Source organism: Pithys albifrons, chromosome 2, assembly GCF_047495875.1.
Source record: "Pithys albifrons albifrons isolate INPA30051 chromosome 2, PitAlb_v1, whole genome shotgun sequence".
NCBI classification, from domain to species: Eukaryota; Metazoa; Chordata; class Aves; order Passeriformes; family Thamnophilidae; genus Pithys; species Pithys albifrons.
Genome location: NC_092459.1, coordinates 93,223,969 through 93,251,446, shown reverse-complemented (window position 1 = coordinate 93,251,446; position 27,478 = coordinate 93,223,969). Strand labels below are relative to the sequence as shown.

Genomic DNA, 27,478 nt, shown 5'->3' with positions numbered 1-27,478 from the left:
CCTTCGTGTGTCCTTTTCCAGTAGATTTTATATATTTAGTTTAATTGGACTGGGAGGTAACCCCCAAAATTCTGCTCGTATAAGCTGCATTTCCACTTTCCTCCATGGACCCTCCCTGTATCCATAAAGTTTTGCTGCAGAGGTAAGTCCATAGTCTAGAGCTGGAAGAGCTTTGGAGATGTAGATGCCCAGGTATCCTGCTTGCTGCTGTTTCCAGGGTTTTGCTGGTATATTTCCATGTGAGTTCCATTAAAGTTGTATCTGCGTAACTGCTGTCACGTTTTACAGCGTGGCCCTAATGGTCAATGATGGTGCCTTTTCATGCTCCTTTAGGCTTGTGGTAAATCTAATGGCAGGTGCTTTTTAGTGTAGATACAGCAGTGGGAGTGTGAAAGTGTGTCATTCCTGTCTAAGTAGTAGCTACAGTCGAGGCTTAAGAGCCTCTTTGATTATGTAGTTCATTCAGTTTGGAGAGTTGGCATAGTTTCTTACAGTATGTATGTATGGCCAAACTTTGCGAACGAAGATTTGGGAAGGGCTGTCCCCACGTGGGTGTGCCCTTCCAGCCTGCGCAGTGGATTTTAGGTGAGGCACAGTGTGCGCAGAACTGGCCCCACCGTTTAAGTCCTGAGGTTCATCTACCATGGCCGAGCAAGCTTGGACGGTGCCAGTGAAGTTCCTCAGGACTAGAACCTACAGCACCCGGCATTTCCCAGGAGGTCTCCCATCCAAGTACTAATCCGGGGCTGACCCTGCTTAGCTTCCAAGATCTGATGGGATCGGATGTCAGGGAGGCATTTAACATACATACATAGTTTCTTACAGTAGTTCTTTTGGAATAAGCTACATCTGTGCTTGAAAGGTTTTTTATGGTGACATACTCGGTCCCGTGGTGTAAAGGAGAGCACTCTGGACTCCGAATCCCAAGGACCTGAGTTCGAGTCTCAGTGGGACTGTCCCCTGGCAGTTCAATGCCTCCCTGCCATCCCATCCCGTCAGATTTCGGATGCTCAGCAGGGTCAGCCCCGGTTAGTACCGGGTGCTGTGACAGTCCTGAGGACTTCACTGTCACTGTCCAAGCTCACTCGGCTGTGGCAGATGGACCTCAGGACTTAAACGGTGGGGCCAGTTCTGCTCACGCTGTGCCTCACCTAAAAAATCCACTGCACAGGCTGGAAGGGCACACCCACGTGGGGAGAGCCCTGCCCAGATCTGCGTGCTCGAAGTCTGGCCATAACATACCATACTCAGTCCAGCATAGACATGAGGTTTTTCTGCAAAACCAAAAATGTTTTGCTTTCTGATGGTAGAGGTAAAGCAGCAAGATGAGTAACGTGTTCAAACATTCATTGTGACTTGCTACTGTTTTAATTTGAAAGTTGGAGTGAGCAGTTTTGGTAAGACCCTTGTTGCACCCGCATAAATGCATAAGCACCACCCTGAACTGTTGCTTTTTCAAGGTCATCACATAGATGAATGAGTATGTATACCTGTTTTCCAATGTTCATTTGCTACTGCTTTCCTTGCTGAAAAGAAACAACTACTGTGTTTATATTTTTGCTTTATAGGAGAATCATTAAGATTTTAGGCAAAATAAAAATTAACATGATTACCTAGCACAAATAGACTATCAAAGTTTAATTGCTTTGTTTTCTTGTACTTTAAAATGCTCTAGAGCTATTTCCAGTGTTGGTCTGACTTAGGGAAAACCTTACCAAAAGGAATAGAAAGGGAACAAATCACTGTCTGAACTTATTACAATATAGTTTGTTTCATTGGAGGTATAAAGAAAGAGTGGTACAGTGAAGAGAGGGGAGGTCTGGGGGCAAAGTCTTAACTTCATATTCTGTCCATATTAAACCAGTTTCTTAAAAATTGAGGTCTTGACTTGTTGAGCAGCTCTTAAGTTGATCATAAGACACAAGCTTGGTTAGTTACAAGAATCTGAAATTGTTCAGTTTGCAAGATACTAGATTGCTCAAAAGTAGCATGGACTTGAAATTAAAGAATGAACTATATGGTAATAAGGCTTTGAGTTTATACTCCTTTCTTACACTCCTATGTTGCAGAGAATGCAAATGAGATCTGAGTGTTCCTGTACAGGAAAGTTTCCTTCAATGAATCCAGGGCTGCCTCTTTGATAGGAACAGAGAGAGAACTGACAGTGTAAGGCAGGCAGTAGCTACACCACCTTAGCAACCTGAGGTGCGTTCTGCTAAAATGATACACAATGCCTAGAATGTGATAAAATGCTTTTTTCCCACCTTGTTCAGAAGCACACTGAGCAAAATATTAGCACTTTGAAAATTAATGAGAGTTGTGGTGGGAGTTTGTGTGAGAGGAGAAGTTCAATTCTGGCTGTTTCACCTCTGCAGCTCGTGTGGAATCACTTAATGCTGCTGCAGTCCTTGGATGTAACAAGGGAGGAATACTTGTGTTGGACTAATAGAGTTATGTTACAGCCATGCTTAGAAAGGCTGTGAGGGATGAAACTGCTACAAATTTGATGTAACTTACTGAGTCCACTGCTATACTTTTCTCTGAAGTTACTGTTACTGATTTCTTCTGGTTTTGTGGATTATTGTTACAGTGACAAGTATTTCTTCAGCTATTCCATAGTGAAGTTACTATTAATGTTGGGATGGTAGTTTAAAATTCTGGGTGGAGAATGGTAGAGCAACAGAACAATATAGAAGATTTGATAGGCAAGGTTCTTTATAAAACATGATAGAGATCTTGTCAGAATGCCTTGTGACAGGATGTGTACAAAGTCTTACTGAAGTGGTGAGGATTAGTGGGCGTGTATCACAACTGAAACAGTAGTTGCTTCAGGTGCTACATATGTTACTATAGGCAAGGTTGATTATCTCCTGCTATAAAGGTTTAACTACAGCAGCCATTACCAGTTCCAGAGCACTGATCTCCAAAGATCAGTGTTCACTCTCAGAAGTCATGTGCCAGTGTGCTGCCAGCCAGGAATTGATCCTGTGTATTTGCGCAAAATTTACAAGTCTGTAGCTTTTCCCAATAGTTTTGCAGATAAATTTATTTGCCTGTACCAAGTTTTGGTGTTGCTGGTATCACACTTTTGGATGTTACTGCTCTAAATGTTGCTTTTCTAAGCTAGCCTCTATCGTGGGCTTTTTACACAATGTCAAAGTAGTATTTTATTGTCTTGTATATGAAGTGATGTAGTAAGGAAATTCTAAGAAACTTTGAGAATTTCTAGGAAATTCTAAGTCACTTTGAGATAGGAAAAGAATTGTTTTGTCACAAGCTTGAATATAACTTGAGTGAATTTAAAATCCAGTGTTTATAGCGGTTTAAATACATTTTTTAAGTTACAAAACTCACATACAGTATATGAACCATGTGTGGACAAATCTAGTTTTAATGACACTGCAGGTTGTAGACCCTGCATGTGCTGCCTGATCCTGTGGATACTGTGGAACGTGTAGCATGGTGATTAAAAATTTAGGCTGGTAAGGAGCACTGAAGGTTACCTGTCTCTGTCCCCTGCTTTAAGGAAGCAACCTTCATGGTTAGAACAGGCTGGTCAGGGCTATTTGAGTATTGAAAATTTCCAAAGATGGTGATTCCACTCTCTTGCTGGAACATTGTTGTTTGTGAACTTCTTTTTTCCTTGAATCGGGCTGGGATTTTCTGTGTTGCATGTTTTGGCTGTTGCCTCGTGTCTTGCTGTGTGTTGATGAGCTGAGGCTGTCTTGGCTCATCTTAGTGCCCCTTTTAGCTCGTGGCAGGCTGCAGGTGGCACCTGGGTTTGCCTTCTGTTGTCCAGGCTGAAGAAAGGGAGTTCCCTCATGTACCCGCAGGATTTCATTCGCACTCTTGTACTCTGAGTTGTTTTGTATTTCTTTTAAGAGGGATGTATGTGGCAAAGCTGAACACACATTTCAGTCACCAGTTCCCAGTTGCTGAGTAGAAGGGAATTATCACTTCCACCGAACCGCTGCCTACACTACAACTACTGTGAGGGTGGTGGTTGTATGAACGTGAGTGGCTGCAGCCCCCCAGGGGCTTTAAGCTGACTGAAGCACTGCTGCCTTCCCCCTGTACTGAACTACCCAGCTCCCTCATTCCTATTCTCTTCTGCTGGCACTAGCACTATTGTAGCCCTGTGGCAAGCCAGAACCAAATCAAGAAGCTAATCTAAGTTGAAACAGATTGATGTGTTTTATCAGATAAATTTTCTGTTCCAGGTGACCGTTCAAAGCCTTGAGCTGGAAAGTGAGTGCAAGGAGGGCAGGACTGCTCTATTCCTCTTTTTTTGGTCTTCGCTCTGTAGTTGGTCAGAGTGTTGAAATGAAGGCAGAGGCTTTAAGGCCAAGTAATAACAATCTCCCAGAGGACTGGCTTACATAGTTGGGATTTCCTTGTCAGTTTTATTACTTTCCACTTTTCTTATATTCTGTTTGGGAGTGTGCGATAAAGGGCATTCTGGTTATTTCCCAAAAGGGGTAGGCAGTGCTGCTTGCACAAGTACATGTGACCCAAGTTGAAGTATATACTGGATCATCAGTGCAGTAGCAAAGATATGAAATAAAACAGTAGAGGCTTTGCTAATAAGCTACAGGGAATATCTGTGCTAGGTTGTGACTAATTAGTGAGGATTGCCCTTTGTAAATTAGTTGAATGCACCAGCAGGTCTGAGTTTGGCCTACTTCTTATAAATAGGCCTCTTTTTTTTTTTTTAAATACAATGTAGACCAGTATTGATAACTAGCTATTTTTTAGGCTACACTGTAACAGTGCCCCAGCAGGTTTGTATGAATCTTCCCAAGGTGTATTTTCCCACAGCTTTCTCCAGCATGGACTCTTTCTTCTCAGGGTCCTGGGTTCACTGATGGGCCCTGATAGCCCAGACAAGCCTCACCTGGAGCCTCCACCTACACCCCTTGCTGGCTAGTTGAAGTCTCCTTCAGCTGATCCAAATACAGAAGTGATTCAGTGTTTAAGAGTCTTGGCCAGTGGTCTCCAAATGTTTGTGATTACACACCCCTATTGGCAAGTTTTTTGAGCATGCACCACCAATATATATTGATTTATTTAGAAATTATAAGCTTGTACTATTGAAGCTTTAGTATTTTCTTCCTGCACCCCACTGGATTGTCTTGTGCACACCCCACTTTGAAGATCACTGGTCTAGGCTACGTAGCTCTTAATTCCACTCACTGTGTAAAGTTTTATTTTCAAACTGCCCTGGCTTAATATAGTTCATCCTTGCTTTGGCCCACTGTATGTTAACAAACAGTGAGGAGGACTGAAAACCTGACAAGATAGTTGGCAAGACAAGTGGCAAACTTTTCTACTGTTTATGTTGTAGAAAATGCATTAGGAAAGTTCCACAGGTCTCCTCATGGCTGGACTTCGTGAATAAAGATTTTGGGAAGGGTTCTACCCACATGGGTGTGTCCTTTGAGCCTGCGCAGCGGATATTTTAGGTGAGGCACAGCATGAAACTGGCCCCACTCTTTAACTCCTGAGGTTCATCTGCCACGGCCGAGAGAGTTTGGACAGTGACAGTGAAGTCCTCAGGACTAGAACTTACAGCACCTGGAATTCCCAGGATGACTCCCATCCAAGTACTAACAGGGCGTGACCCTGCTGAGCTTCCGAGATCTGATGGGATCGGGTGTCAGAGTGGCAAACTTGCTTTTATTAACACACTTTTATATGATCATCTGTGTCAAGGTCATGTGTTGCCCAATTTCTCTTTTCTAAGTAGATTGAATAACTAGTTGCTTTTGGGTGTGCAGGTACTCTATCTGATTGTTCACCTTCTCCCTTCCTTCCCTGAAATGAACTGAATGCTGATAATTTGCTAATTATTGTTGAAAATAGGCATCAGTTAACAAAATTTAAACCCACACTGTCCTGGTTTCAGCTGGGATAAGGTTGGTTTTCTTCCTGGTGGCTGGTACAGTGCTGTGTTTTGGTTTTAGGATGGCAATAATGTTGATAACACACTGATGTTTTAGTTGCTCCTGAGCAGTGCTGCACTAAGCCCAGGCCTGTTCATCATCTCATACTGCAAGGGGGCTAATGTGTATTTGCAAGAAGGAGGCCCTGCCTCCAACCAGGTGGAGGCAAAGGGACTACCAGGTGTATTGGACTATGTGGGATTTGGTGATCTGGCACATCAAAGCCACAGGAGATAACCATAACCCTCTGGTGGGCATATTGTACCCTTTATACCATCAAGTTATAAAGGGGTAGAACCCCTCTGTATTCATCCGGAGTGACAGCAGGATCCCAGCACCTAAGTGTATCCAAAGCTGAAGTGAATCTAACTGGGAATGAGTGGCAAAACCACCCCATTGTGACTGGCCCTGAGCTCCCTGCATCCTTTGCGTAGACTGCCTCTGAAGGAGGTATTTAAAGGACCCAAAAGGTACTGGTGAGCTTTTGGTACAGTTGCCTTGGAGACTGAGGAAATTAAACAGCTCTCTACCTTGCCCAGTCCCTTGGAGGACCCTTCTGCTGTGCTGTTGCTGAGGGTCAGAGAACAATAGTGCACTGGCAGCAATATCACACCAACCCAGACTCCCTGATTCCCACCCATAGACTCATTTGTCAGCTGGAGAGCCAAGGGGTGATCAGCAGGACTCGCTCACCCTTTAGCAGTCCTGTATGGCTGGTGTGAGAGTCTAATGGAGAATGGAGACTTAACAATAGACTGTCATGGTCTGAATGAAGTCATGAATGAAGTCACTGAGTGCTGCCATGCTGGAGCTGCTAGGACTTCAATACAAACTGGAGTCAAAGGCAGCCAAGTGGCATGGTACTAGTGATACTACGGGTGTGTTTGTCTCAATCCCTTTGGTGGAAAAGTGCAGTTCACTTTGACTTGGAGGGGCGTCCAGTATTCAGTATTTGACAGGGGCAGAAAAATCATCAGATCTAGGCTGCACTGGAACAGGATGAAACTTCAACACGCCTGTAACATTGAATGGGGCAACTCAGCAGAAGTTTTTCAGAAAAGGAATAGTCTCAAATCCTTCTGAAAGCTGGTTTGCTATAAAACAAAGTAGAAGTCAAGCCTATTTGGGCTGTCACATTGTGGCAAGATACCACTGCGTGGATGAAGAATTTGATTGTGAAGGTATGTCATGTAAATGCTTCTGTACCAAGGGGTCAGGCCACTGAAGAACATCAACCTACAGGTACAACAGCGTGCTCAGATTAAAGTGGCTCACATTGATCCAGATTGGTAGTGTAAGGGTGAATTATTTATAGCTTGGTGAGTCCATGACCCCTCAGGCCATCAAGGAAGAGATGCAACATATAGGTGGGCTTGTGGCTGAGGGGTGAACCAGACCATGGATACTATTGCACAGGTTATGCATGAATGTGACACATGGACGCAATCAAACAAGCCCAGTGGTTAAAACCTCTCTGCCATGGAGGACAATGACTGAAATAGGACTATGGGGAGGCTCAGCAGATTGATTCTATCACAATCCCACAAACTCGCCAAGGCAAGCACCATCCTAGCACTGGATGGCTAGGAACATATCCCATGACCCATGCCACAATCCAAACACTCCTGGGCCTTGAAATGCAAGTTTATGGTAACATCACACTCCAGAAAGAATTGAGTCAGACAAGGGGACTCATTTCCACAACAGCTGCATGGACTGAAGAGCTGAAGAGCATGGCATTGAGTTGGGTGTATCACCTTCCCTGTCATGCATCAGCATCTGGGAAAATCAAATTAAATGGACTGTTAAAAGTTGCATTGAGAGCAAGGAGTACTGGGACATAAACATTGTGATACACATTTAGCAAAAGCCATCTGATTAGTTTACATTAGGAGGTTTACTGATTGGGCTGGCTCTGCCCAATCAAAACTTTTTCATACTATAGAAAGGGATGAAGTTCCTATAGCGTATATAGAAAAATATACTGGGGAAGGCAGTCTGGGTTATTCCTGTCCCAGGCAAAACCAAACATCCATGGGATTTCATTTGCTCAAGGTCCTGGGTGCACTTGGTGGTTGATGCAGAAGAATGGGGAAGTCCAATATGTACCTCAAGGGGATTTGATTTTGTGTGAGAACAACCAATGATTTGAATAGTATGACATTAATTGCAGTATAATACTGTATTTCATCACTGCTCTGGTTGCTATGCCATGTCAATGGTATTACAGTAAGAATTGCCCAGATGAATGAAGAATGAATTCTTGTGAAACCAAGCAAAGGGCAGTAATAACAGAACCAGACAAGTGTAGCAGTGATGGAACCAAAACTGGCTTCAGCTTGCAACAATCCCAACACCACACATCATCTCTTTTGTCTACAAGGACTGATATGAAAGATGGAGCCCAAAGTCTTGGGTGAACTCAACAGACATTTTAGAGGGATGACCTATAGACTGTGAATGATGTGTGAATGTGTATATCAAAAGATAGAAAAGGTGGTTGTGATTATTTGAGGTGTATTGGAAAGTGTAGGACCTGGGCATGGTGAGGATTGTATAAAATAAAGGGTAGATAGTGTCCTGGTTTTGGCTGGAATGGAGTTATTTCTTCCTAATAGCTGGTACAGTGCTGCATTCTGGATTTAGGATGAGAATAATGTTGATAATGTGCTGATGGTTTAGCTGGTGCTGGGCAGCACATGCACTAAGCCAAGGACTTTTCAGCTTCTCACATCACCCCACCAGTGAGGAGGCTGGGGGTGGGTAAGAAGGTGGGACGGGACACAGCCACCAGAGCTGACCCCAGCTGGCCAGAGGTATATCCCATGCCATATGATGTCATACAGAACAATAAAACTGGAAGGAATGGGCCAGTGGGTGATGGCCCACTGCTTGGATTGAGCTGGGCATCAGTCAGGAGGTGGTGAACTTTGTGCATCCCGTGTTTTGCATATTCTTTTACTGTTGCTATTGTTTTCAATTTTTTTTCTGTTGTATTAAGCTGTCTGTAGTTCAGCCCCTGAATTTGACCTTTTTTGGATTCCCTCTCCCATTCCATTTGAGGAGAGTGAACAAATGGCTCTGTGGTGCTGTGCTGCCTGCCAGGTTAAACCACACCATGCAGTTATGTGGTTAATGCAAATCTTAGGTATGTGTGGTGAAACAGGAACCGAGCTTAGTCTAAACAGGTAGGTTTCTGGCTTGGCTGTGATCTTGGCTGTTCTTTCACAGACCACATACCCCTGTGAGTGCTGTTCTATTTGTGTGTTGGTCCTGTGGTGCCTCACACAAGCACTGCCCTGCAGCATGTTGTTAGTGCAGTGTTACCAAACCACGATTTGTGGGGATAACAAGATGGCCATGGTCTGTCTGTGTCTTATTTGCAGTTTTCAAGGTATGGGAGCGTGTTGCCCTTTACCCAGTCAGTGCTGGTTGAACTGACTTTTGAATGTAGCAAGAGCTGTGTATGATAAGTGGCTCTGTGATGGTACACTGATCAGCTGTATGAAAACTCTGTGATGGGTTTATACAGGTTAGCTCTTTGGTAAACCAGCCTTGAAAAATGAAAAGTTGACATACGTGTTTTTTTTTTTTAATGTTTTGACAGAATTCTGCTAGCGATGACAAGAATGTTGTTAAAGCCTGTTAGGAAGATACACTTCAGGAGGGAACTGTTTGTGATTCTTGGTGTTTATAAAAATGCAGCTGTTTTCTTTGGGGGTTATTGGCCATCATAAACTGGTGGGAATTTATGGGTAGATTTTTCTTGTATCATGTTTATCTAATAAAGCCAACTGTTTGTTCAGCTAAAGGGCCTAGTAGTGAAGAATATATATTGCCATTGAGATTTTCTCCTATTAGTGTTTTCATGCATTTTATTTTTGTTTTGATCACTATATGTAAGTTTTGAACAATTCAGTGAAATTACCAAATTTTTCTTAGTTTGCATTAGTTGTTTTAATACCCACAGGACTATCGATTGAACAAAGTTCTGTGTTGTCACTTTTGCTAATGGTGAACCCTTATTGTAATATAATCACAGAGAGTATTTGGTTAGGTAAAGCAAAGATATTTTATTGTATTTAAATAATGCTGTCAGTATTGCCATAGATGCATAGGATGGGATATTCAAAAATAGGTTTGCAGTGTGAAAACAAAGACAGTTTTGACTTTTCATAGATGTTTTTGCTTTTGGTTAGCTAGGAGCCTTTGGAACCTTGCTTTTGAGAGATGGGTATGCTTTCAGCTGTTAGAGAAAATAACAGCTGTCTGTAAGTAGCACTAACAGTACAGTTAAAGCAGAATGCTAATCACTTAATGCGAATTGCTTACTAATTTGTTCCTAGTAATGCACATTTGCATGTAAATTTCATGACATCGTACAATGTCATGCCATTTGCTTAGCATTAAATTGCAAGATTGCTGCTCAGGCTGGTGGATCTATGCAACAGTAAGCAGATGCAATACTGAATCATGGGAGAAATTACTTTTAAGATGCCTAATCACCTCATTTTTTTTCTCACGTGTGAGGTAGTTCTCTGTAGACATGCTTGGTTTTCCTAGTCTCCTATAGAGGTGATACCGAATGGTCCTTGTAGTGATGTGCGCTCTGTTTCTGTTTTACCTTCACTATCATAGAATCACAGAATCGATTGGGTTGGAAAAGACCTCCAAGATCATCAAGTCCAACCTTGGTCCAACTCCAGTCCATTTACCAGATCATGGCACTCAGTGCCACGTCCACTCTCAGTTTAAAAACCTCCAGGGATGGTGAATCCACCCCCTCTCTGGGCAGGCCATTCCAATGCCTGATTACTCTCTCTGTAAAGAATTTTTTCTGATATCCAACTTAAATTTCCTCTGGCAGAGCTTGAGCCCGTGCCCCCTTGTCCTACTGCTGAGTGCCTGGGAGAAAAGACCAACCCCCACTATAAGCCTAAAGCACAGCTAAAGAAAAAATCTGAATAAGGCTGTGCAGTAGAGAGGACACAGTACCCTCTGCTAGTCTACAGTATTAACCATCTTCAGATCAGTGAAGTATAGAAAAATTTCAGGATAGAGGTTACAGAATCACAGGACAGCTGAGGTGGGAAGGGATGTCTGCAGATGACCTCATCCCCTGTCCTGCTCACAGCAGGCTCAGCTGGAGCAGGCAGGTCAAGGCTGTGGTCCAGCTAGATTCTGGGTATCTCCAAGGATGGAGACTCCATAACCTTGTTGGAAAGCCTGTGCCAGTATTTGACTACCCTCAGAGTTTTTTAAAAAATAGAAGTTTTTAGTTATGTTTAAATAGACTTTGTTGGTTTATATAGTTTCAATTTGTGCCCTTTGCCTATTGTTCATTTGCTGGATACCACTGAGAACAGCTGGGCTCAAGTATTAACCCCTTCCCACCAGGTATTCATATACAGAGCTAAGGTTCTCTCATAGCCTTTTGTTCCTCAGACAGAGCTGTCCTGGTGTGCTCAGCCTCTTGTGTAACAGGAGCTCCAGTCCCTTCATTGTCTGAATCATTACAGAGATCTGTGTGGGGCACACCCTGAAGAACCATTCATGTGGATCTCTGGTCGGGGAGAGTATGGCTCTGTTTGGCAAGAAGTAAGAGACAGCGAAATGGATTAAAGCCAGCACTGTATTGATGCATTTGAGTGATCAGTATGATAGGAGATGCAGCGATCAGCTTGATGTGGTTAGAAAATACTGTAAAGATGAGATTGCATAACTTAATGGAAGCCAGAATACCAAGAGATTTTGGACATGCCAGCATCAGTTGATAATTGAGTTGGTGGATTATATGGGATGGTCTTGAGAGTTACTGACAAGAATAAAGGAGAAGGTACAGTCTCTGATGATATTTTGAGAGTTATGGTGAACAGGAGAGCCCGGGATGATTAAACAGAAGCTTGAAGGAACAGCCATTGGAGGAGAGAGCAATGGAATATGTTTGGGATAGGCAGCACCTGACAGAGTAGGCAATGTGTAAGAGAGTTGATGGTCATTATACTACGAGGCTAAAAATGCTCTGCACCCAATGAGTAGCTAGTTGCCCTCAGGTTGGCTGGTGCAAATGAATTCCCTCCCCACCCCATTGTTAAAAGAACTGTGAGAACTCTGTACCATTAATCACAAGTTCATTTAAGTACATTTTGAATATTGCTGAGAAGAAACTGGAAGTGGCCACGTTGCCTCTTAGCTATTGCTAAGAAAGGTCTGTTAGAATAATGTTCTTTTTAATGCTTTGCCATGTCTTGGCTAAAGTTTTGGTTCTAGACTATAGTAGCCCCCTCATGATACTGACCTGAATTTGTCTACCTTTTTGGCTACTCAGTATTGTAGCCACTAATTTGTAGCAGCCTTTGTAAATTCTGTGGTGTTTCATTATTCCCTCACTGGGATGGATTAAGCTGGGAATAAACTCCTATGGGAGCATTTTAGTTGGAGTCTCAGATTACATACAGTGTTGATATTTTTACTTCTTTAAGTCATAGAAGTTCAGTTTAATCAGTTTGCTTAATAATTTGTCTTCTCTGATTTAAAATTCTGACAAACTCCTAGATGATAAAACGTTGCATGGGCTTTTGTAAATCTTTGCAGGTGACTGAATTTGATTTTGAAATCAATCAGACATCTGTAGAAGGTGGAGATTTAATTAAGAACTTTGCCAGTGGTAAACCACTGTCAACTTCATAAATTGTTTAATAAAAAATACTGAGATATTCTAAATTGATTCTGTTGTTGAAAGCAAATATTTGTGTAATACATATCAAATATCCATCCTCTCCCTCTTTGTTCTAGTTGTCATGGATGATGACGATGATGAATCCTGTCTCCTTGATCTTATTGGGTAAGTTTTCCATAAGCAATTATTGCAGAGAAGTTTGGAATAATAATTTTTCAAAATCATCTTCTAGAAGGTGATTCTATCTCAGTATTGTCTGACAATGAAGTGGCTGGCAAATGAAATGAGCAGATATGGTTCACTCCTTCCCTGTGGAGATGTGCATATCACAAAGCCTTCACTTGTAGTGTATACGAGCTGATACTGCACTTGCTGCCATTCTCCTCAGGAGAGATTGGGGAATGTATCTTTGTGGAGGTTGGATTCTCTTCTCAGCTACTGGTAATATCAGTGTTGAAGCACATTACTAGGGATGTTGTTACAAACTTTATTGCAAAGAACTATGTTTTTTAAATAAAAACCAAAAGATCGCAGGTTTTTGAGTAGTGGAACCACCTATTTTATTAATATTATGCTTGTATTTTAAAGAGAAAAGTGAAATTATTTCTTTCTTATTTAAACATGCATATTTGTATCTAAATGTTAGAAAAAAAAGAATTGCTCCCCGTGAGGTTAAGTATTTTCAATTAACAAGAACTTATTACCATTTTGCTGCAAAGATATTTGATTTTAATAAAATTGGGGATTTTAAATGGTCCTGTGGGTTTATGTTTAGTTTGTTTGTTTGTTTGTTTGTTTGTTTTCCTGTGTGTCCTTCCACCATTATTTCTGTAACAGATTTTTTGGACTTTTACAATTCTATATGGAAACCTGCAAAAAATATTTAAGACAGCTGAGGCATGAGCAAGTTTTTTGTGGATTTTATAGGTGATGACTTGTATTCCTTTGGCTACCATGCATATCAGTACTCAAGAACAGATAATATGCTATGATATATATAAACCAGAAGAGACTTGAGGTTTTCATGCATGATACTTTGTTCAAACTCTGCCAGAAGATAGTCTGACATCAGTCTCATAGCAGTTGCTAAATGATAATTTCCAGTTCATACAAGAATTTTTTACTGTCTTAAGTGTAGTAACTAAATAGACTTTTTACCTTTCTCATGCACTGAAAACTTCCAGTGAAGCCAGTGAGAGTTTTAAGTTCAGAAAAAACAAAATACCACTACAGTGGCTGTTGTCATTTGAGGGTTGCTCTGTGGGTGCTGCAGCAAAAACACCATCAGTGTTGGCTTGCAATTACATTCTGGCACTTACATGTACTATTGTACAAGGATTGTGGCCATACCAAAACACTTCCTGCTTGTAACATAAAGATGATCATGGAATAATTAAGTGCTCTGTCATGAGGGTGAATCGTGAGGATCCTGGTACAAGATCACAGGTGGTCCAGAAAATGAAGTGCTCTTTATACAGATAAGTGTTTGTGTGAAAAATTAGTGTTCTTCCTGCTGCTGGTAGCAATTATTGTCTGAAGCACCTAGAAGAATGGAAAACATGGGATTTTTTTTCATCTGATCTGTGATTTGGTAAGTGCCTTTTAAAATTCCTTCCTTACTAAAGACAGTATTTAAGGTGATGAAGTGTTCTTAATTTTTAATTGTATTTTCACAGTTGAAAGACAGTGAGGGTAATTAGTATTAAATGGCCTTGTTATTTTACTGATAAAACATGTAAGCATGATAGAGACCCATATGAAATCATGAGTTCTGTGCTGCTTAATTCTTGAAATTCAGTGTAATCAACGATGAAAATGACATTTTCATTTTACAATATGTGTAACCATAACAGTACCCTAAAGTCTCTTCCAAGAACTATCTAACTTGGCTTTTCTAAACAACCTTTGTTAAAAAAATAAGAGGATAGATGTGTGTTTATGCTTTTAGAAGTGTAGTTGTAAACCTGAAAGATCTTTAACTTTTCCCCTCTTCTTTATTTTCTAGGATGATCGAGCAACAAGGAGATGCTTTCAGTGTTTCTAAAAATATTCTATTATTCCATGTTAATCAATAAACATATCTTAAAATCCAAAAAATCTATGTCAGTTTACTCTTTGTGCTAATGGACCTGTTAGGAAGGGCTGTATGATTGTTGCATTAGAATAATCCCATGTAACACAGCCTTTGACTGTTTTTACTTGATCTTTATGTTCCCATTAATGTATTTTTTATTTGTTTGAATTTCCAACACTCATTCTGTCAGACCATATTTTTAGTCTGAGTACTATTCAGTGATAGTGCTAAGTTGGTGAAATACACTGAAATTTAGTGAGTTATTTCTGTGGCTGATTTTACTTGGAAAAGGTGCTGTGTTGTCTCCACAAGGAGTCTGTTATTCTGGCAATCATAAGTTTTTACTAACATATGGTAAGGGAGGCAGAAAACATGCCAAATATTTGGGTTTGTAAATACTCTATTATTAGATACCAGCTAAACAAGGCATTGTAGTTTAGCTGTAGAGGAGGTGGGACCTGGTTTAGGTCTCCTATTATTTGGTGGTAGTATATACCTTAGGTTTTGTACTGTGTGCTGTCATAAAATATTGTGTTTTAAGAGAACATGAGTAGTACCCTTATTAAGGAAAGTCGAGTGCAGTTAAGATTTTGTGATCAACATAGTTTATTGCTTGAAATGCTTCATTACCATGGCAGCAAAGACAATCAACATCTGAAAATTGTGCTGATACAGGAACACAGATCTTCAAATGCTATAAGCTTTCAGCTTTGCATTGAATCCAGTGAAGGAAGTGTGGTTTTAATATAAACCTGATTTATATGAATACCGCATGTGGCTTAGTTAAATTAGCCTCATTAGTAGAAAGATCTTCCAAAAAGTGTTAACTTGCTTATTTTTTTTTCCCCTTAAGGGACCCACAGGCGCTGAATTATTTTCTACATGGACCTAGTAGTAAATCTGTAAGTAGCACTTGCTGTGTATTAGACATAGATTAAGCTTCATTAAGTGTATTATTTCTAAAAATTATTTCTGTCTTTTACCAGAGCAATGAAGACTTGACTAATGCAGAATATTCTGTAGCCAACTCGAATTCAATTTTCGCCAACTCCAACGTAAGTGGTCAGGATTGCAAACTTCTGTATGGCTTTACTCGGCCTTTATAGAACTGAATGAAGGAGATGTGTGTTTTCACCCCTTTCATGTGAAAGTTCTGAATGCTAATGTAGAACTCCCTTGTGCTGTTAGTATTTTAGTTATTTTGGTGGAGAATTAATTAAAAATACTGCACTGTTGGGATGTGTTTTGTAAATGTGTAAACCAGCTTGCTGAGCAGTGAAAATGCTCTCTGGTGTTGCTCTCTCCAGTGAACTGGACTTGCAACTTTAGTAATTGTAGATATAGCAGTGCTCAAATGTAGACCTTAAAAGTTAGTCATGAAAACGTTTGCTTTGTATGTTAGGATGTTTTTTGTTTCTTATTTTAAGTAGAATCTGAGCTGGCAATTTTTTAAAATTAATGAATTTTAAAGTTTTTTTTTTCTTTAGTCTGAATAGCTAGTTTGGGATGTTTCCTTCCTGTAACTTCAGAGTTAAGGAAGTCACTTCAAATTCATTAGGTGTTGCAAGGAGTCTTCAGTGTTCTTTCTTGCCAGGAATGTATTGCAGCCCTGGACCAAGCTTCACACACCTTGGTTGTGGAATCCCAGTACTTGGTGACAAAGCCAAGACTGATCTGCTCTAGTGTTGGTGAAAGTCCTGCTTTGAGTAAAAGTTTGGACTCGATGACTTAGAGACATCCCTTCTGACCCAAATTTCTTTGATTTCACTGCTGTGTTTTTTAAAAAACTGAGTTCTCAATCCCACAATTAAGTTATTTTAATACATAGGGAAGGATTTTCTTGGTAATTCTTCTTTCTGTTGTACTTCTATCTTGACTCTTGTCTGTCTGTCTTGGATATATATGGAGGTGTGTAGGGACCTTAAATAATTGGCATAAATAAATTCTAAAAACTGTTTATCTGTGTGCAGAGAACTTACCACTTTCCTGTAGGCGCAGTCATGGAATGTGGAGTGTTTGCTCTGTCCTTCCACTTTCAACATCATTATTAAATGCTGTGGAAGAGACACACTGAGTGACAGTTCTTTCTCCAGATAAGCTGCTTGAGATAGTGGTGAGGGAGTAGAGTAGGAACTGTGATGGGGTGTGTCCAATTTCCAGCTCATTGTGAATGGTAGTTTCAGCTTGGTACCAGGCTCACCATTAGCAGACAGCAGCTTCCTGAACACAACATCGACAGAGGTGGGTTTTGAGGGCTCACCCCCTAAGAAAAATGAGGTTTTGTCATAGCCCAGACTTCTAGTTGTTCTTCCTAGACATTCTTCTGATAAGCATGTGTAGGTGCACAGGAGTCAGGTGTTTCTGGTGTATTTCCAGAAAGTTTTTGGAGTAATTTTGAGAGGGAGTGGGAGATTCTGGATAAGGTGGATTTGTTGCATAGGGAATAGCAGTTGGAAAAAAGAAAAATATTTAGCGAAAGCCAAGAGCTTTCTTGTATATGAGGTATGGGGGGTGGGTAATCTAGAAGGCAGGTAGGCAGAGGAGCAGGGATTCCTAACGTATATTCCTAGGATGACATCCTACGGTTTTGTTCTCAGTGCTTGTTCCTTTCCTGCTCTGTCCTTATCCTAGTAATGAATACTAATGCCGCCTTCTCTTCCCTCCCTCCCATGAGAGCCCTATGCTGACCTATGTGGAGAATATTATAATAGAGATTCTTACAGTGCATTGTGAAGGAGTAAGTTTTGCCTAAAGTATAAATATAAACAGATCTTGCAGTCCTTGCTTCTCATATGAGATACCTGAAAAGTTAAAGGCTTCTGAGTTTGTCTATGAAGTTTTTGCAGATACTGAAATTTCTGTCTTTGTATGTATTCAGAATTGCTGCCATGAAGTAGGATTGACTGTCTTGATTCCTGTCTCATGCCTTTCAGTGGCAGAGTTTACAAATTCAGTGTCAAGGGTTCAGTGCCTCAGCTGGTAAGCATGCTTAGCCAACACCTAACACAAGAAAGATGAAGTTCCTTCTGCCTGAAGGACAAGAAAGCACTGTCCACTCTTCCCATTCCTTTACACTACCACCACACCCTACCCCCCCCTTTCCTAAGTTGAGTTATTCCATACCATGTCTGCTGTTTCCAGGCTGGTTTCCTGTGAGATTTTTCAGTGTCACAACTCTCATGAGAGGGTCCCTTAGCCATTGCCCTGTTACCTGGGTTGTACTGGGTGACTACTTCTATTATCCTATTACAGTATAGTAGAACAGAGTAGAGAGCAGAACATTCATGGAGATATTGAGAATAAGACTCTTGTTGGTAAGCAGATTCATGAAGTTGCAGAGGCATTAATTTCTTCTTGAAATTAGCATGGTGTTCTGCATGGCTTTTCTGAATCTGGACAGCAGTGATTCAGATACTAACTTTGAAGGTCCCTTGTTCTGGTTTATGCACAATAACATTAATCGTGGGACCAGGGAATGAAATGTGGGATTCTCTGTTCCAGTGGGAGAGCTTCAAGCTGTTACTTTTGATTGCATGTAATATTATTTATTATTGTTGTTATTGGTAGCAGTAGTAGTTACATTGTTAGTACCGTAGTGGAATGGCATTAACTGCAACTGTTTAAGTTACACAGTCATTGAAAATTTCAGATCAGTCATTGTACCTGGAGACAAATGACAGATGCAGTAGGGATTTCTCCTCAAGAACCTGACAGTTAGGAGTCCTAATAAGGCCCTTTATTGATTCCTTTTTTACTTTGCCCGATGGTAGCTGGATACAGTTGAGAATCCGATTTGTAGCTTTAGATGTTCATGAGATGCAAGAATTGAGACATTCAAGCACTAGTTTAATTCATCTGGTATCATGAATGTGAAAAAGCTTATTGTAGTTTTATAGTTGTAATCTGACAATATCTTATTTAATCTTAAGAACAATCTCCTAATATTTTAATACATAAGTGAAGTTTCAAAAAAATGCACAGTGTTTCAGAAGCAGAATAGGGTAAAATTCTGAATAAATATGCTTAGGGAACCCAGGTTAGGGTGGGGATGTTATTGCATGTGATAATTATGGCATGCAGCATCTTCACCCTGTTTACATGAGGTGATAACAAGCGTCTATGACCTTTAAGGAGTGAAGGCTTGGAGTATGAATGTGACTGATAATTACACACCCACAGTTTGCATGTATCCTGACCTAAAAAGCCACTGGATGTTGTTGTTGAAAAGCTGAGATGCAATTATGCAATGTAGAAAGGTGTACTCTGCCTAACTTGAAACTACTGCGAGTATTATTATGCATTTGAATTGTCATTTCATCTGCAGAAACCTGGTACTTGTGTTGTTTAGAGTTTCTGGACAGAATTTTGTTATATGAAAATCTTAGGCAGAGTAGACTATAGCAAGTAGATTCTGATTTTCCTTATCATGGTGCTTATGGATGTAGATTTGAAGGATTTTTTCATTAAAGGAGCCACTTAATATTTGTGATAGTTTCAATGTTTATAGTTGTCAGTAATCATTTTACTAGCATAAACCATGGAGTCTGTAGCACTGTTCTTCTTACTGCTTTGTTGCTTCAATTTTTCTTAAACAAAAAATTGCCTAATCCTTCTTAACTTTATGAAATGGTCACTAGTTTACACGGAGTGATTATAAAAGTGCTGACAGGATTTTGAAGAGGGATCTCATTTGATAGAAGTCAGTGACAGAGGAGCTTTTTCCTTCCTTTTCCCGGATACTACTGCTGCTACTGAAGCCTTCCCCCAGACTGAATTGCAATGGAGATGTTTTCTCTCCTCCTTTCTTTTATCCTTTTGTCTGTACAGTGCTGAGATTGAGGAAGGGAAAATGGTACTTAAAGAGCATTTCACATCCTCTTGAAACAGTGCAGCTGCAAAGCTAGTGCTGTGGAATTGGGAGATTTGAGAAGGGAAGGGAGAGTAGTGCTCCAGCAGTCGGAGGTCATGAGTGGGATGTCAGTGATGTTCATGTTCGTGCTGGCCCACTTTATGGGATGAATGTCACCTTAGACATGCTATGAAGACCATAATTTTGTGTAGAAAGTTTGCTTGCATGAAGAAAACTTAACGAGGAAACAAGGTAGATATTGAAATTTATGAAAATGATTTATTTCTTGTTTTGTGTTTCAGAACACTGATCCTAAGTCGTCTGTAAAAGGTGTGAGTGGTCAGCTTGGAGAGGGGCCTAGTGATGGACTGCAGCTGTCCAGTAGCCTTCAGTTTCTTGAAGATGAACTTGTATCGTCTCCTTTACCTGATCTTACTGAGGATCAGCCTTTTGATATTCTTCAGAAGTCCTTGCAGGAGGCCAATATTACTGAACAGACTTTGGCAGAAGAGGCGTATTTGGATGCCAGTGTAGGTTCTAGCCAACAGTTTGCACAAGCTCAGCTTCATCCTTCTTCATCAGCATCCTTTACTCAGGCTTCTAATGTTTCTAATTACTCAGGTCAGACGTTGCAACCTATAGGAGTTACTCAAGTGGTACAGCAACCTGTTGGAGCATCTTTTGCAAGCAATACAGTCGGTGTGCAACATGGCTTTATGCAACATGTCGGAATTAGTGTTCCCAGCCAGCATTTGTCTAATAGCAGCCAGATTAGTGGTTCTGGGCAGATACAGCTGATTGGTTCATTTAGTAATCAACCTTCCATGATGACCATTAATAACCTCGATGGATCTCAGATAATACTGAAAGGCAATGGTCAGCAAACACCTGCCAACATGAGTAGTGGTCTCTTGGTTCACAGACAAACTCCAAATGGGAACTCACTGTTCAGTAACTCAAATTCAAGTCCAGTAGCACAACCTGTAACTGTTCCATTTAACAGCACAAATTTTCAGACTTCGTTGCCTGTCCATAATATCATTATTCAAAGGGGTTTGGCACCAAACTCTAACAAAGTTCCTATTAATATCCAACCAAAGCCGATTCAGATGGGTCAGCAGACTGCTTACAATGTGAATAACTTGGGAATACAGCAACATCATGTACAGCAAGGGATTCCGTTTGCTTCTGCAAACTCACCTCAAAGTTCAGTAGTTGGTCCTCATATGTCTGTTAATATTGTTAATCAACAAAATACAAGAAAATCAGTTACACCTCAGACAGTTAGCAATGCTGGAGGTAGTATTGTTATCCATTCTCCTATGGGACAGCCTCATGCCTCTCAAAACCAGTTTCTCATACCTACAAGTTTGTCTGTTAATTCTAATTCAGTTCATCATGTCCAGGCCATAAATGGACAACTTCTTCAGACTCAGCCTTCCCAGCTGGTTCCTGGCCAAGTGTCTGCTGAGCATGTAATGCTCAACAGGAACTCTACAAACATGCTAAGAGCCAACCAGTCATATTCAGGACAGATGCTGAATAATCAGAACACAGCTGTTCAGCTTGTTTCTGGCCAGACATTCACAGCTCCTGGAAACCAAGTTATAGTAAATCATGGAACTTCACAAATTGTTGGTGGGCAGGTGCCCTTGCAGCAGGCATCCCCAACAGTGTTGCATTTGTCACCCAGTCAAGCTAATGCTTCTCAAGGTAGATCGAGTTTTACTGCAATGTCACCTGGGCAGTCCACAGTCTCAAATATGTCAGCTTCTAATCGATTTGCTGTTGCAAGCTCTGGTTCAGTACATCCTAGCCTGGGACCATCAGTTCAGTCTGTCGCATCAGGAGGAAACTTTGCAGGAGATCAACTCATACAGAACAGAACTCAAGTTTCTGTCAGCGCATCGCATCGTCTTCCAGCATCCTCTTCCAAATCCGTCAGCACCTTCAGTCACACGTCTGTTGGAGTAACACAACAACAGTTTGCCTTTGGTCAGGTATGAAAGCTACTTGAGAATGTAGGCAAAGAAATGCTTCTAAGCTGTGCTAAAAGCTGGTTAGCAAAGTTTAGCATTGCTGCTAATTCAGAGAATATTAATTTTGCTGGTTTATATTGTTACAGATACTGTGAAACTGCTGAAAATTACTGTAACCCAGAGACATTATTTCACTCAGTATTTTCTAAATCTGTCACTGAGTAAATGACTCTGTCACTTTGATTAATTCAAAAGAATTTATTGGTGATTTATAGTAATATTTTCAGAAGTGCTTAGCATTGATCTATTCGTGCTCCTGTTTAAAAGAATGGGCGTTGTACAGTTATGCAACTATGAGCTCTCCTGAAAACCTTATTGTAGGCTATGTGTAAAAGCTCAGGTACATTCTTAGCACTTAAAAGTCTGTTGACCTCATTAAAACCTATGCTTTTTCAAAGTCTGACTTTTCAAATTAGAGATGAAAAGGTGTCTTGGGCTTTTTTTTTTTGTTTTGTTTGTTTTTTTTTGTTTTGTTTTGTTTTTTTGTTGTTGTTGTTGCTTATTGTATTGACATTTTGCCCACTACGTCATGTGTGTCTGGAGCAGTTAGAAGTTTTCAAATCTGAAGTAAAGACAAGTGTTTCTGAGAGTCCTAAAAGAAGAAATATCTTTTAAAGCAATTTGCAAAAGCATAACATTTAAAAAAAAATTCTCTAAGAAGTCTATTTAGTAATAAAAAAACCATTGAATTTACTGTTAAGGTGAAAGGTGGTCTTTTTTGTCCAGTAGATACAATTGCTGTGTATATTAAATTCAAATTTGTCTGTTTTCATAAGTGAGTTTCCAAACTTTCACAAGTTTAAAAAAAAAGTTCATAAAGTTCCAAAATGAACTGTCAGTATTTTGCTCAATGACTTATCACACAATTAGCAACAAGCTATTTCACTTCTGTCCTTTTTTTTTAATTTTTTTTTCTTGGTCATTTTAAAATACCAACAGTTCTCTCAGAATGCATGGGCACTAAATATTTTAATTTTTCTTTCCCGTTTTTTTTAACCAAACCCAAAATTTGTAATGAAATAATGTCTTAGAAAATAATATGTATTTAAAAAATAAGGACAAACATGTAGAACCACATTTGTAGTCTCTGCCGAAACTGCTAGTGCAGGTTGTAACATTTTGTTTGCAGATGAGTAATTTGAGGCCTGTCTGGCTTTCTCTTCATGTGTTTACATCTTCCTATTTGTAGGTTATGTGCTGGGTCAGTGAGTTTCAGCAGTTATAAAAGCACAGTATTTCTTATTGCTGTGAAAGCTCATTTTGGTTTTGTGCTGAAATTTGAGTGCTGAAAATGGGAATTGCAGAGAACAAACACTACTGCTTACCAGAATCTTTTTAGTTTGTTTGTACTTGCATTTTAAATGTTGTACTGAATGGTAAACCATCTATCATTTAGTTGCTAAGCAGTGGATGGTTTGTTGTTCTATTGTGTGGGTTTTTTTGTTGTGAAAGCAACTTTGTCATCTTGCAGTTTTGGGACTCTTGTAGTGGTAAATCAGGGGTCTTGTAGAATGTAACTGTAGAATGTAATTTGTACTGTTGGTGTAATTTCTATTCCTCTCTGATTTACTTTATAAAATTCTTGATTTAGGAGGAATTGAGATGTATGAAATTTCACCACGGGTGAGTTTGAGGTTAAAAAAGTATACTGAGAGATCAATTTTAGATGCCTTTTCCTTCTGTTTTTTGAAGCTTTCAGTAAATATTTACCTGTGATTTTAAAATATTTTTAATTTATTTTATGTATGTGGCACAGAAAAAGGCTGTGAACCAGACGTCACCAGTTTCTGCATCGAAGACACAGGATAATTTGAGACAGCCTCAGCTAACAAGTCTTCTGAGCAACACACTATCAGGTCAACTAAGGTCTTTTTAACATAATTTTCCTAATTTTCTCCAGCAACAGGGATTCGTTCTTCAATGTGTCAGACTTACACTGATGGTTCATGTGGTTAGGGTCCTAAAGGTGGTTGGAATTTTGTTTTTAGAAGAATGCAAGCTATTCTTTTCAGTATTGAATATGTGCTTTGATTTTTTTCTAGAGTGAAACGTTGAATCTCTACAATTACCAATTATTTCTCCCCTCTATAAAATCCAAAATTGTACCTTCTTTCATTTTTTGTTTTTAGCTTAGGAAACCAGAAATAAGTAATTTTCAAAATCTGGACATCTGCTAAACTTCTATGAAACTTCTAGATTCTCTATTGAGATGGTAGCTTCAGATACAGAGGGAAGAAACAGAGCGATGACAAGGTTAAGTGCAGGCTGTCATCACTCGCTTTGTTTTTGAACGTGTCACTTTCTGTTAGAATAGTTAATGCTTTGTCCCTGGCAAATTACTGGGCTTTTCAAGCAGCACCATCCTACTAAAGGAACAAAACCAGTATATTCAAGGCAAATAGAAAAATGCAGTCACCTTCCTGTTCTCTTTGTACATAAATAACTCTTCAGAATAAGGTCCTATACTTTCCTTTTTTTTTTTCTTGTGTACTGTTATGTGTAAGCTGTCCAGCAATTCTTTACAATTAACATAGTATGTTGGGTGGGGATTTTTTGGAAAAAATCAATAAATTCTTCTTTACTTTTGTTGTAATGTAGCATGACTGATAAGATGATGTTTGAATTATGGAGCAAGGCAGTTGGAGGAAGTCTGCCTATCTAAAAAAACTCGGGGAAAAATACACTTGCTGTTTAAATACTTTCAGGAGCTTTAGAATCCTTGGGTTTATATGCTTGAGGGAGGGTTAATATTGAAAAGCTTGATAACATTTACTGTATAATTTTCAGTAAATTGTCGGGACACTAAGGATACTTAAAGTTCTTCTTGCGTTGCAGTACTATGGTAGGAGGTGATTTATATCTGAGAATTTTTGTAGTTTGCAGCACACAATACTGTTTCTGCTTCATTTATGTGAGCTGGTTTCTCCACAGTTTAGTTGCACTAATTCTTTTAAGCATGTAAGTCATATCCTTCCTAAAAACTCAAAATTGTCAGGATAGGTACATGAAATTATTCTCTTGCTTAAGATGACAGAGTCTTTTTAACTTTTTATTATAGGACAGGACTCTGGAGGAAAAATCATACAGCAATCTCTAGGAACAGCACAACCACAAGAAAAAATTATAGGATCATCACCAGTTCAACAGAGTATACAGGTAGAGAATACTTTTATTTATATGTTCCCTGTCTGTTGTTGTTTCAGTTGGAATAGTTAATTTCTTCTTAGTAGCTGGTACAGTGCTGTGTTTTGGGTTTACTACAAGAATAATGTTGATAACACAGAGATGTTTTAGTTGTTGAGCAGTGTTTAATCTCTAAGTCAAGGACTTTTTGGTGTCCCATGCAGTGCCAGTGAGAGGTGCTCAAGAAGCCAGGAGGCTGCAAAGCCAGGACAGCAGATCCGAACTAGCCAAGGGGATATTCCATGCTATAGAACATCATGTTCAGTATAAAAATGGGGAATTGGCTGTGAGCCGCCGATTACTGCTTGGGGGTGGGACAGGATCGCTCAGAGAGTGCTCAGCAATTGTGTTGTGCATCACTTGTTTTTCCTGGGTTTAATTCCCCTCTCTTTCTCTTTTTCATTACAATTTTATAGTAATTATTATTTTACTTTGTTTCCATTATTAAACTGTTCTTCTCAACCCACAAGGTTTACTTTTTTCCTAGCTCTCCTCCTCACTGGGGTGGGGAGAGGGAGTGAGCAAACAAGCTCGGCATCCTTGCAGGGTTTCTTTTAGAGTATGTGGATATCATCTTTTGAGAAATGCAGAGACAATTTGTGAAAACAGATTTATTTGGAAAAGTTTTTAGTGGTATCTTTTCTCCTTTCTCTTATGCTGAATTTGGTAATCTCTTTCCTAGTATGTACACTACATTGGAATTTGCCTACAAACCTTTGGTTTATGTGACTTCCCTATTTTGTTGATACAATGCCCTATTAAAAGAGGAGATAGTTGAAAGTGTGTATACTTATGTAATGGTTACAGTTAGTGTTGGTAATATGCTTAAGTGACAAATACTGAAACTTAGGCTTTGCAAAGGAGTGGATATGTTGTAATTTGTCTTTTATTTTGAATTTAGGTGGATGGTCATTTAGTTGGACAGAAAAGGCCTGCTGCTAAGCAGTTAACTAAAGGAGCTTTGTAAGTAATTCTTCCTTTGTAATTTTATTGCAGAAACCTTAATTTTTTATTTTTGTCAATGTAAAAACTTCTGTGTAGTGCCTGTTAATTATATATCATTAATTTTTGTTGTAGTATTCTGCAGCAATTACAGAAGGATCAGGTACATGTTGTGACACCAGATAAAAGTCGGTTCAGATCATTAAATGATGCAGTTCAAAGACTCCTTTCATACCATGTGTGCCAGGGATCACTGCCAACAGAGGAAGACTTAAGAAAAGGTAATTTTCTTTTTAAAAATTGGTGGTAAGTTTATAATCAGTGTATTGAAATAATTCTTAATGTAAGTTAGAACAATAAGAGAAGGAACATTTTAAAATTTGTGCAGGTTACTGAAGAACAGTGTTTGAAAGTATACTTTGTCTTTCTAGTGGACAGTGAATTCGAATCTGTAGCAACACAGCTACTGAAGAGGACGCAGGCTATGCTGAACAAATACAGATGCTTGCTTATAGAAGATGCAATGGTAAGGTGTATAACCCAGGTACACTTTGTGTTTATTGGATCTAATTCAGATTGTTAAAAAAATACACACCTTACAGTAAGGTGAGAACTAGTATTACAATTAGTTCTGTTGACACTGGTGATAAATATATATGTAAAGGTTTCGGACCTGCATGTATAGCCAGCGTACTTATATTGCACTAGCAAGCTCAGTGGCCAGCCTGCACTTTTCAGTGTATGCACACGTCTTAAATTCAGTGAAATGCACTGAATTTATTTCATATACTGCCTAAGCAAGAGCGCTGTTAACTGATAAATTCTACAGGCAGCAAAGGCACATGAACTTCTGCTCTCTGCTTCTACTTTGCTCTTGCACTCGACAGGCTGTGATAGTCAGGAGGGTGATTTCTGTGTATTTCTGTGGCTGATGGAGCATGAAATAATGTTGAAAATGTCCATTCAGAGGCCTCTGGCCTTGTTACAGTTGGAACCAAATCATATTCCAATTTAGAAAGTCATTGTTTGTCCCCAGAAGCTAGGTGAAATCTCATATTTTCATCAGAAATACTTTTGATTTAAGTGCTTTCATAATCCCAGGTTTGAGGTAAAATAAAATGGACTAAATTTCTTTAAGTATGTATTCTGCAAGGATCAGGAAATGTCATTGTGGCATTAGACATGCTAGCTTTCAAGCCTGGAAAAGTTTGGAATTTGAGTGTAGTAGACATTTGTATCACTCTGCTTTAGAGACAGGAATATAGAATTTAGGTGTTAGAATAAATATGGCTTTAGAATCTAGCACTCGTATTAAAAAAGATTCTAACCATCAAATATTTGCAAATAATTGTGGGTGCAAAGAGGGTAAGAATTTGGAAATTTGTTCTTTTAGCATCTTATATGTTGTATGGCAAATACCATTCAGTAATTTTGAAGGGGTTGTTTCACAGAGCATTGAGGTTTGAAACTAGGTGTCTGTGTTGTGACTTAGTGCAGTGAACTTTCTTCCATGATGGATGGATCCAGCTGGCTTGAAGGTGCTGCCAGCAAAATGAAACTCAGCACCAACTGGTTACAAGGATGGGAGGGAAGTGTAGGGAAGATAATAAATAGGGTGGTCCCATTGCAAGATTTTGTGGCTTTCTCTCTAAAAGAGAAAGATACTCTATGATGTAAAAAAACATTGTGGTATACAGTAGTAAATGTACTCAGTTGTACTGAAAATGTACAATTCATATGATTGGAATAATAATTCCATGGTTTAAAATC

The 27,478-nt window shown here is 39.6% G+C and overlaps 1 protein-coding gene across 7 annotated transcripts in view; it reads left to right on the top strand.

Moving 5' to 3' along the window:
• The window catches only part of BICRAL (BICRA like chromatin remodeling complex associated protein), a 46,677-nt gene that overhangs the window by 14,256 nt on the left and 4,943 nt on the right, over positions 1-27,478 (top strand). For 3 of the 7 annotated variants that reach the window (XM_071577680.1, XM_071577672.1, XM_071577687.1), the window contains exons 2-10: positions 12,738-12,786; positions 15,549-15,597; positions 15,682-15,750; positions 19,847-21,544; positions 23,340-23,439; positions 24,642-24,739; positions 25,668-25,729; positions 25,844-25,989; positions 26,140-26,234. In XM_071577680.1, coding sequence (XP_071433781.1) covers positions 12,743-12,786; positions 15,549-15,597; positions 15,682-15,750; positions 19,847-21,544; positions 23,340-23,439; positions 24,642-24,739; positions 25,668-25,729; positions 25,844-25,989; positions 26,140-26,234 — 2,361 coding nt within the window. In that variant the 5' untranslated portion in view covers positions 12,738-12,742. Of the gene's footprint in view, positions 1-6,773; positions 7,124-10,619; positions 11,541-12,128; positions 12,151-12,737; positions 12,787-15,548; positions 15,598-15,681; positions 15,751-17,581; positions 17,675-19,846; positions 21,545-23,339; positions 23,440-24,641; positions 24,740-25,667; positions 25,730-25,843; positions 25,990-26,139; positions 26,235-27,478 lie in introns of those variants that run through there. The other 4 variants (XM_071577698.1, XM_071577690.1, XM_071577692.1 and 1 more) reach the window with 4 other exon arrangements.